We start from the raw sequence: 11,843 nt of genomic DNA, 5'->3' as shown, positions 1-11,843 counted from the left end.
CCTTGCAGATGTGGTTGAAATCTCCAGTGGCTTAAACATTTGCAGGGTGGAATCCTCTATACTGAAGATGATTTTCTTGGGAGGGGCGCATGGTCACTTACGAGCGCACTATATGATTCTTAATCCTTAGAACTTGTTCACCGCGTTACGCGAGACCAACGCAACATGCTAAATTATCCCAGGTTGCAACCTGCTAACAGGGTGGATGGGACCATAAGCTTTTTCGCTTTTAAAGTATATGGTTTTGCTCAGAGCAGTAATTCAACTCTTTAAGATCTGATTGTGACTTCTCCCCTTTAGCTGCTACACATTTCCTTGTAAATTAGTTACGAGAATTTGAAGACAGATCAGACAACAACTTTTTCCTGATGACTTTGAGCATTTTCATTATACCTGTTTGTTAAACAATGTAAGGATACTGTAGAGAGAAGTTTCATGTGAATCACTTCTGGGAGTTAACGTCAATTAGGAGACTTACACACAGCAACAGCAACTGATGATTAAAAAAATTTATTCACAAAAAATATTATTTTGAATCAAACGCTTTTTCTCCAGCTTCTTTGTTCATTTTCATCTTTCTTTCCTTTGATGTCGACAAAAGCAAAGCAGAGCAGAGAAAAGTAACTCGAAAATTTAACTTATTAAAGAAAAAAAAGAAGTTTACAAAGCCTCTATGCACAAACTGTGCCAGTACAAATGTAATTCGTATAAGTCGGTACGATCCTGCTAATTAAACTTCATCTTGAATGGAGTTCTGAGGTAGCGGAGGTCGAACATATCAAAGGGAAAAGATAATGCGGGACCAGGAGACCCCTGGGGTAGGAGATTGAGGAATTCCACCAAATCATGGATCTTAAACTACGGGCTTATAACTATTTCTAAGTATATACATTACGAAAAGTAACTTTCAGAGAGCTTCTCGATTGAGTGTCGCAAAACCAAATGACTAATTAGAACAGAGGACTCAAACTAAACGAGGCAAACTGCCAAAGCGCGGGAAAACGTGGGCGACGTAGTCATGATTAACTTCAGTTTTGCATCTGATTGGTTGAGAGTGACGCAAGTTTTTTGGACCAAACATAGACCGAATTAAAGCAAAACTAATGCATTTTCGGATTACTTTAAGACACTCAATTGAAATTGACTCTAATTAACTTTTCTTATATAATAAGATTCTAATCGCTATAAAAATTATAATATGAGATAAAAAAAACTACTACAATAATTTAAGGATCTATAAAAACAGCCGTTCGAAATAAGATCTAGAGCCAGTGTTCTTCTCTTTGAATCGCGAAATAACATAGAATGCACTGAAGAGGGTTGGAAAAATGCCTAACGTGGTTGAATTTTTTATAAAGAGCAAATACAGAGAAAAGCATCGTTTCGCAAATCAATCTGAACATTTATGAAAAATCTTTTTTCCGACACATACGAATGTGCAATTCATTTTTTCTAAGATTTTACGAGTGAATTTTAGCATAGAAATGAGTTGTAGTAAAAACTTCAGGAAGCTTCTCAATTAGAAACTATATAACTTCATGAACTGATTATACGCAATTTTTCAGATAGTTAAAGATATATAAAAATTAGACTTTTCATTCGTTTAGAACGAACCGAAACTTTTCGTTAATCTCTTTTTTCTCTGCTTACCTTAATTCTTGAGGTAATTTAGAGGAACAAAGATTATCTTAAGTGCCACGAATTTTTCCTTTTAAAATTTTTCTTAATTCTTCTGGAATCGCTATAAAACTATTTCAAACGGAAGCTTCAAGTTTTCACAGAGAAGATTCATTAATTGATCTTCCCCCTGGGTGGCAGAGGTGACTGCTTCGTAAAGCCAACAGATTCTTTGTTTCAATGTGACTGCTAGCTTTTTCGCTTCACAGTCCAAGCACAGCATTTAAAACTATTCCAATCATTTTGAACCAACAGATCAATATAAGCGTTCCACTGATTCTCCACGAAAGCCTCCAACATATATTGCATCGCCGTTTTATTTTCTGTTTTTCGCTATTTTTTTTAATCTTCACTTGTTGCCTAGACTAAGAGCAATCCCTGCATTACGGAGAAGTTCGTCGTGCGGATAAAACACAACTAGAGGAAAAAAATGGATGCTAGGGCGTCTGACTCCCAGAGTTCCGCGCGGCGCACTGACATCAATTTGTTTTCCACTGACGGACCCAGAGTTCGCCTAAAAGCAGGGATTGCTCGTCCACTAATCCTTGTCAGTCATTTTTGTTAACCAGTCACCTCTGCTAACCAGTCTTCTGGTATTTTTTTAACTCTTTATATCCAACTGAGCATTAGGAATCTTATTTTGGGAGAGAAAGGATCAACAGTTATTATTTCAAAACACTTATTCGCGTGTGACAGTCACCCGATATCAATCACACCAATACTACTTGTCATAGAGTTGACTGTAGTCCCCATTAGCGTCTTTGCTGTCCGCTTCAGCGATGTAGTCATACTCTACCGGCGGCGGCTGGAAAATAAAAAGGATCCAAAAGTGACTTGGTGATAATCAACACGGACTATCATTGAAGTTGACACTGCTTAGTTTGTAATTAGAAACACAGACAGTCCCAGCTCATGACACAAAAACGAATGTGAATAAGACAAATGCTTTTGAGCGGAATTGTGCTACAAAAACACGATATTAAACGCGCTTGTGTGGGAACTCAACGGTTTTATCATAGAAGTATGCGGAAGAAATGAACAAACCGCGCTACTTCGCCGATACTAAATCCACATGGTCTAAGCTATTGGTGAACAGAAACGAATACACCGACGCAACTATTGAAGACAATTTTCCGACGTAAAAACGAACTTCCTTCTACAAATCCGCAAATGCTTCTCATGAGTATAAGGAAGAAATTAATATATCAATAAGCGCATAAATAAACGAAAAAAGTAAAACAAGACGCATGAACCGTTTGAGCAAATATTTCGACTAAACATCTAAGAAAAAAGTGCTATTATGACTATTTTTGTACCTTGAAGGATGTTTTCATATAGCCATTCAATTCTGCCTCTATTAACCACACGTAGACACCAAAGGAAAACCCTCCCCCCACCTTCTAAAAAATACTTACCTCTAGCTGAATGTCCTGCAAGGGCATCAGAGGTGTTTGCCGGCGTCCCCATTTTCTACCATTAGGAAAAAAAAAAACGTTGGATAAAGATAATGATAAAGTCCTGTGAGATAATTACTGGAATATTTTGGAATACTGTGCTGTTACCAATACTTTCTCATTGTCCCACACAGCCTACCCTCATTTCTATTTCAGCTTCCTTCCAAACAAGTCCCTTCTACCCTCGCCCTCTCAATCCCTTGCTCTCACATTCCTTCTTATTCTTTTGCTCTCTTCTTTCCATTCCTTCGTTTCTCTCTTCCTTCCTTCCTTCCTTCCTTCTCATCTATTTCTCCCTCTCCATCTCTGTCTCTTTTCTCATTATTCCTTTATCAAAATCAAACACCTTTGTCAGTTTCTTTCTCCATATCTGCATCTGTTTCCTTATCCTTCACTCCCAATACTTTTCTGCCACCCTCTCTGGAGGATTTTGATTGTGTCACGGTAAGACTTACGTGATCCTTCCTTAAGGTTCTGTAATATTCTTATGATCTACACCCTCATCATTGGCAGTTAATTAGTAGTCAGTTTTCTATACCTATCCTACCCCCCACTTCATACTCTGTTGGCGACGACGACTGATGTCCCCTCTGTTTCCTTTAAATTCCGTGTGATCTCTTCCCCCCCACCCACCCCCTCAAAAAAAAAACTTCCATCCCGCCAGGGATAGGGGATTGATTGGTTCCTGAGCTCCCTGCCCTCTCACACTGTCATCCCTTACTGTCTTACCCCCCCCTTCCCTTCCTTCCACCCTAAAAACCAACAGAAATTCATCTTCATACCTTACAAAGTAAACAGCAACTCCAGCTATCGTACATCCTACGAGAACTGAAATAGTAAGCCCGGCAATTTCTACGCTACTTAATTTTCTTTCTTGGGTCGTTGTCGTTTGGGTCTCTGAGGAATAAAAGAGAGAGCAGTGATTGAGGAGTCTATTTCAAAAAAAAACTTTCACACAACTAAACCAATAATAAAAAATTATCACAATCACTGATCAAAACTTTGGGTAAGATGTATTTTCACAACATGAAAAGTTACAAATGTTTTCTGATTGTGTTTTCCCAGTTATATTAAGAACACATGCGTGTAGGTTAATGTTACTGTATATACAGGAGGTGATGTGTCTAGAAACTTGAAAAACTGTAATTGTCATGTCTTCTAATTTTTCGTCATTGTATTTGTGCTTATAGAACATTCATTATTATTATAAGTTTCTTTGTTTTTTCTGATAGGCGTAGGTAATTATTATTGTGGGTATTTTCAGCAAAATATTTGTAATCCTTTGAGCTGTAGTTTTGTTATTTTATTGTCCAGGTTCCTTTTGTTTGGTTCATAGTTTTCAAGGTTGTCACCCATCAGGTTTAACCCTTTAATCCCTAAGAGTGACAAGGTTCTAATTTCTCCTTACAATATCACCCCTGAAACAAATGTTTAAGTCACAAGAATAAAGGAAATGATCAGCAACTAACGAAGCTCTTGATGGTTTTACAAATTCTCCTTGTTAGAACTTAGGTAATGTATAGAAAACAGAATGGAGAATATGCATAATGATCCAGTTAGGGTGTAAAGGGTTAAATATGCTGACTTTTCTACATTCCAGGGTTCATAATCCTGAGTAAAGTCACCAGTGCCAAAACAATGAACTCATAAAAATCACACTCAGGCAGGTAATACCACATTTATGCAAAGAAGGATCATATCAAGGGGTGAGTGGCAATGAAGATTCATGCTTTGCACTTTATTTGCATTTGCCCTACATGACATTCTGCTCTTTTTCATCACTCACCTTGCACTTTCTTAATGACATGAAACAATCTGCGTGTGCTGGACTTTCCTTCCATATTACGCATGATCATGAAGACATCATAGCTGTGTGCATTTTCCAATCTTGGTAAAGTAATGTTGGTTGCTTTGGCATCAGTAGTATAACTACAACCTTTAACTTTCCTCTGGCCAACATGGTATGCGCATGAAATCACATACTGACCAGGATTGCCCCGCCATGATGAGGTATCTGCCGGCTGAGAGACAATTACCTTTTGTCATCATCATGGTGGCATTAGATCAAATCTCTACTACCAGACATCACTATGAGAAGCACTCCCCTCCCAAAGAGATTGAATGATGAATAATAGCAAAGAACAAACAAACAAGTTATTTCACGAGGCAGCCAAGAGGGCCCCATCTCATCTGAGTGTGGTAAAAACCAAAACCAAGTACCAGTGATAACAATTAAATTTCCCAATCATGGAACAAAAAATCACAAGGAGCAAATCAGAACTCAAAGTAAAAACAATTAAAGTGTTAAAAGCCTTGGAAATGCGTGTAGCCAAGGCACCATTGGTTTCTAGTTTTGCATCTGAATAGTAAAGAAAATGGCATAATTTTTTCTGGACTAATCACAGTGGATAGATAAAACAAAACCCATGAACTCTTGCTTTACTTCAGACAATATATTGAATTTTTTTTCAGAAAAGCCTTTCCCAAAAGAAAAAATCGCTCAGATTATCTCAATCATTAGAGAAAAATATAAAGCCTGTAAACTATGAGTTTACCACGATTCTTTAGCCTTAGACCACAAGTTTTGTGCCTGAATGATTTTCAAATTGAAGTATAGCAAACTCAATGATGAACAATTTTCAAATTGAAAAAAATCCAGTTTGAAGTGTACACACCCAGACATGATTGTGTTCTAAAAAGAAATTTTAGGTATCAAGAATTAAGGTTTAAAACCCACCTCCCATTCCACTGATACATTCCTGAGACCAGAATTGCCCGGAAAGGATAACGAATAATCTCTTATCACCTTTGGTAGATTGACTGGATCTGTAATCAAAATGATTGATGTCATCTACAGCTGTAGAGGGGTGGAGGGAATGGAAGAATATGGTAAAGGATTGCGAGATTGGAGAGAGGGTTAATCAAGACAGAAAAAAATTGGAGCAAAGGATGAAGGGAGGAGAGTTAAAGTGAAGTTAAGGAAAAGAGAGAGAAATAGATTGTAAAAGGAAAGGATGGAATTAGAGTGAAGGGAAAGGAGGCAAGATCAAGAAAAGGTCAGTAAATGGGGGTATAGTTTAGGGAAGTGACCTGCCAGGGGCCTGTTTCTCAAAGGTCCTTGTACTTTATGGGCCCCTATGGCTGTTCTGTTTTCATTCCAGACGGGAGTTTCAAAAGTTTTGAAAACTATACAAACAAAACTATCAGCTAAAGAAACAAAATGGACTGGTTAGGGTGCTTGAACTTGCTCTAGAGAAACAGGTCCCACGAGACAATTAGGCTGATGAGAAAAGAAACAAAGAGGCAATGTGTGCAAGAAGGTGGAAGACAAGAGGGAGAAGGTGATAAGGAAGTCCTTAGAAAAGAACAGTCAGAGTGACCAATGGCAAAAGAGAAAAATGAGCATAATGATAGGTACATGGCACTTTATACTCTCAAGAAAAACCATGAACCAAGAAATACACCCATGAAAATGATTCATATTTAGACAATGTGCAAGGTGACTCAACAGTTTGCAAATAACAGGGAACATTTCTGTAACCCAGTGTGGGTTGTAGAAGAAATGAGAAATTATGGCCTGGACTACATAGATACAAGGGCAACAACTATTAAAAAGACATACAGCCTGCTTTTGTCCTGACAATTTTTGGCCCAATGGCTTCACTCCAGGCTGATTCATCTAATCTGACCACAACATAAACATAATACTCTGTAAAGTCTTTCAGTCCAGTAAGCAGTGTAAATTCTTTATTGGATCTAGTGCTTGTCTGAAATGAAACAAACATTTAAAAAGTATGTGCATTAATATTAAATTAAAAAATTACTTTGGTATTCTCTTAATTGAATAATAATGACATTAACTAATTTAGTAATCATGATAAAATTGGCCCTGATGATTAAAGAAATAAAAGTCCACCTGAATGAATAAATAGTTTGACTTGTGCATACAATAAAAACAGTGAATAGCCATTTTGAAACATGAAAAATAAATCAATACATAAAAAACAATTTTTAAATAATTTTTTATGCTACTGACATAGGTTTCTCAGACCAGGAGACCACAAGTTTTCGTTCCATTTTCCCACTCTCTCTACCAATTTTCATTCTCCCACTCTTTCTGCCAATTTTCATTCACCTGTCTTGAGCTATAACTTCTCCCACTCCTCTCCTCCCCCCTCTCTTTCTTCACAAATTACTGATGCAGTTTTTTATCTTGACATGTAAATTGGATTTGTTCATTTAATTTTATTAAAGCTTTGAGGACAGTTCTCTTAGTCAGTAACATTTCATTTACAATGGGTGATGTGTGAAAAATTAGTCAGAAAATGTTTACCTAAACATACCCTATTTTTAATCTCCCCTTTGGCATGATAGAGCACTGTATAATTTTGGTAGGCTAGATCCCAAGATAGTCTGGCTTTCCAACGCACACGTAATTCACCCTCTTTATCTGTGCGCTCAACACTAAAATTTTCAGGAGGCTTGGGTGTAACTGAAAGACAAACATTAACCTTTTAATTTTCCAGCAGTGACAATAACATGTAACGTCTTGTTAAATTATCAAAATATTTAATCCAGCAAACAGGTAATGAGATAATTTACTCAAAATTATCAGGCAGAAGCTGTCATCTTGATCTAACACCAAATTCTTGTAACTAATTCACCAAGAAATGTGTAACACTGAGCTGGATGAGACAATTAACAATCAGATTCTAGGAGTTGAAGGTTTAATGACTGAAATCATTATCATGGGGATTGTGATATTATTAGCAATACTAAAATTGTCCTAAATTAATGAAGAAGCACTTTGAAAAAAATACCTGAACTTATAGACATAAATGGCAGGTAAATTAGACTTTGTGCACTTCCAACAGCATTTGTGGCCATAACAGAAATATTATAGACACAGGCATCTAAGAAAGTTTTCAGAATACACTTGAAATTCATTGTAGTGCTGAGAATGTTTACAGGCTGGCATTCTTTTATGTTGATCAACCTGCAGGCAGTTTTCTGACATGAGTTGTCAGGATTGTCATTGCACAATTTGATGGAGTAGTTCACAGGTAAACCACCAGTATAGTTGGAAGATGACCACAGTATCCAGACATCTGTAAATGGATAAACACCATAGATTTTGAGGTTTAAATTCCGTGGGGAGCTTGGTGGATCTGGAAAGCAAAAGTCAGAATAGTTTATATGACTGTGTGAGTCTCCACGGAAATTGGCTTTAAATAACTAATTTATACCATCATATGCATATTACTGTTCTCTATATATCTATTGCACTGATGAGGAGAATTTGTTTAACAATCACAAGCTTCTTTAATTGGTGATTGCTTGATTCAGGGTGTTACTGTGAGGAGAACTTGGTTTCTAATCACTTTAGGGACAAAGGGATAAAGTATCACACTTTATAATATAAAAGCTAATTGAAAAGGAGAATCATGAGGTTTGAAGGAGTTAAATGCAATAAAGCCTTTTGTACATTTAAATTGAAGCCTACAAAATTTCTAGTTTGCTTATAAAAGCCCAAGGAATATTAGGTATTTAATGTGTTTTTGATATACAGAGTGTCTTATTACAAACTGAAATGTCTAAATAAATTTTAAACAAGTGAAACAAACAAAATAACCAAAAAAACAAAAAAATTTCACAAAACACTGTTTAGTGAGTACCCACTGCACTTGTGAGGAATGTTGTTGGAATGTCTGCCATTGCTAATTAGATTGCTAATTACATTGATCAAGATCACTCTCACTCAGACGATCAGAATACTTTATCAACTTTTACCTCTGGGTTCAAACCATTTACTGCTTCTTTATAACATTCTTCTTTAAATTTGTGATTTATACATGCATGTATGTGGCTTAATTCAATGTTTAGTTTTGTGTTTCTGTCAGATTTGGAGGAGTTCTGATATTAACACGGTGATCATAATTCTTACAATAAACTGCACTGAAATCATATCAAAAAAATTATCAATAAGTATACATCAAACTTTTTCGCTAAAAACTTGACTACGGTAGCTTGGTGATTGTTACCCGTGATAATTAAACAAGTTTAAAATTTTCTGTTGAAGCTACTGTGTTTAAATACAAAAAATACAGATAGATGTTTCCAATTACTTCTTTAAAATTTCGATCCACAAGTTTCTTACGTGATTACCCACCTCATAAGGAGAGAACCATTCTCTAAGTAATTTAGTACAAGGCGGCCAACCACAACCCTGAGCCAGACCATTCATGCTCCAGAGAAACGTCAAAGGCCAGACGTTCCCAGTGAATCCAATAAGAATGTTTATCATCTCAGTTAATAACATTCCCGTCGTAGACATCGTTCTAGGACTCCGAGTATCTGATAATAAAGCCGCCCGTAAATTTTCCGACATATACATCGCTGCGAACCTCTCGTTACTACACTGAGTTCATTCTTTTTCAAGTTAAGGTCTTGTATTAAAGCCGGTATGGCGGAGGTGTAAGACTTCCACGAGAAATAATAGAAGGAGTGACCTAAAAATAGTGCAATGTAAACCATCCATCGAGTTATTTGATAAAGGCGAAAGTTAGAGTCCTTCAGAGACGCCATGTTTGTTCATGTGAGGGGAATTGTCTCGCAGCTGCTGTTGGGCTCGTCACGCAATTATGTATTGGCTTGTCACGTAATATTGGCTTGTCACGTATTATGTGTCAGGCCAAAATGAGGGCGTTGAGGAGACCTGGGATATCTCTCTCCATCCACATCAGGAAATCTTCTGCAATCGAGCCTCTTTCGTCTAAATCGTTTCAGCTTCGATCCTTTTTAAATTTCTCTCCCACTGATTATCTCCTGGAGGAAAAAGGATCGGATCCGATAAAGACTGGTTCCTAATATGCTAGCGTAGAAGAAAAACCAGATCAAGTACAGAAAGTTAACGAAGGTGAAAAAAAGCTTCCAGTAAAGCTGTAACTGACTGTTGATAGAATACAATATCTTTGGCGTTCACGCTTAAAATTTATTTCTTACACACATTGACCGTTGTAAAAGTTGTCAATGACTTTAATCAGGCGTTCTCGGAATCAACCTTGAAAATTCACATTTACCCTGAAACATCATTTTCTTTCGATTTCAACGTTCCAGTGTTTATTTGTTATCTGATAACCTCCTCTAGGATATTCTGGGATATTTACTTCGCGTGAAAATCGTGTATTGAGATCTGAAGTGATAATTCGAAAACGTGATTTCCCTCTTCGTCAAGAAACTTGTTCTTCGAATTATTTGGGCAGGTGAAAATATTGTTTTTGCCATGAGATTCATTCTTGCAATATTTGTTGTGGTAAATCTTTTATTTTGGAGAGACAGGTAGAAAAAAATTGTTTGATAGAATTCAGGTTTTGAAGAAAAGAGCAAATTATATTATGTTTTACTTGAAAGGAATCTATTAGAGATTTTTTTTAAGTATCGCTAAGACCCTGAGCCTCGTACTTCCCTTTCTCGAGCTGAAAACTGATAATTTACTCCGCTGAAAGGGGCATTTTCGTGGTGGAAAAATACAGATTAATGCATTGTTTGTCTCAAATAACCAAGCCTTTCAGATCAAAGAAATAATTAACAAGCTTGTCATTTTTCACAAAGGTGTTTGTTTTAGTCGAAGTCTTCCATTCGACGCCTCTTTAAACGCAATAACATCTCCAGAACTTTAAATTTCTCATCATCAACTAAACAAAATTTTACTTTCATAAAGTAAACTCTATGGATAATGTATAAAAGCAGGCAGACTTGTATGGGTTGGTAATATCTGAGTCGAAAACAAGGCACGTCAGTGGGACGATCTTAAACAAACAATGTTCAAAGCTTTTCTCATTTTTTATTCAAGAAAGGTCGCAAGCAGACTAATGATTAGTCGGCAGGTAAACAAAGAAATTAAAGATAATGCTGCGTAATTGTTATCTGTGTTAAACTGCAAAGGTCGGATCACGTTCTTCTCATTGGCCAACTCAAACTTGGACGTGGAGTTCATTTAGTTTTGAACATGTTTGAAGTGAAAGTCATCAGATAGCGAGGAAACTTCTTCGAGGGGTTTCTTTTCTTGATACTTCATAATCGTTAAATTCTTGTTTGCTTTGAAGAGAAGGTCAACAGAGCCTTGCTAAACAAATGAATTCAACCGGGAATCAAACTGCTCCTTTGACATCAGGAATGATTTGCAGCAATGAAGCAGAACTTGTCTCGATGGCCACTGTGTAATTCTTATCATTCCTTGCAAATTGGGTGGCAGCAATAGCAACATCGAGGCTTCCAGGCCTAGAAGAAAACAAGTATCATCTTGTTGTCAGAACTCTGGTTGTCAGCGACCTCCTGATCCCAATCACAACGCTTGCATTCTCTAACATCTCCTATGCAACCTGTTCGTGGATTGGAGGCGAGACTTTGTGCTCAGTAACTGTGTTCATTTCCACCACTTTTCTAAGCTGGTCTTTTGTTATAGTGTTTATAATGTGCCTGCTTCGTTTTCTGGCAGTTACAAGGCCTTTGTACTACAGAAACCAAGTTACATATGTGAGAGTGCGGAAGACTCTGATAGTCGGTCCGTTATGGCCTTGCGCTCACCTTATTCTTCCTGCTGCGGGCCTCAGAAAGTTTCGTTTATACAGTAAAGGACTGTACTGTGCTCCCGATTTAACAACAGAGGAACCAAATAATAAGATTCTACGGTTGTGGAAGGAAGCCTAGTCA

The 11,843-nt window shown here is 37.1% G+C and overlaps 1 protein-coding gene across 1 annotated transcript; it reads right to left on the bottom strand.

Moving 5' to 3' along the window:
* Positions 1 to 405: 405 nt before the first annotated feature.
* LOC131790487 (uncharacterized) lies at positions 406 to 8,846 on the bottom strand. The gene is made up of 9 exons (XM_059107701.2): positions 8,807 to 8,846; positions 7,952 to 8,299; positions 7,475 to 7,623; positions 6,754 to 6,898; positions 5,869 to 5,957; positions 4,918 to 5,152; positions 3,914 to 4,028; positions 3,093 to 3,147; positions 406 to 2,482 (listed from the first exon to the last, which is right to left on the bottom strand). The coding sequence occupies exons 1-9, from the start codon at positions 8,844 to 8,846 to the stop codon at positions 2,399 to 2,401; spliced, it is 1,260 nt and encodes a 419-aa protein (XP_058963684.2). The 3' UTR covers positions 406 to 2,398.
* Positions 8,847 to 11,843: the final 2,997 nt, after the last annotated feature.

The sequence above is a fragment of the Pocillopora verrucosa genome, chromosome 3, assembly GCF_036669915.1.
Source record: "Pocillopora verrucosa isolate sample1 chromosome 3, ASM3666991v2, whole genome shotgun sequence".
In the NCBI taxonomy this organism is placed as follows: domain Eukaryota; kingdom Metazoa; phylum Cnidaria; class Anthozoa; order Scleractinia; family Pocilloporidae; genus Pocillopora; species Pocillopora verrucosa.
This window is presented reverse-complemented; position numbering and strand designations above follow the sequence as displayed.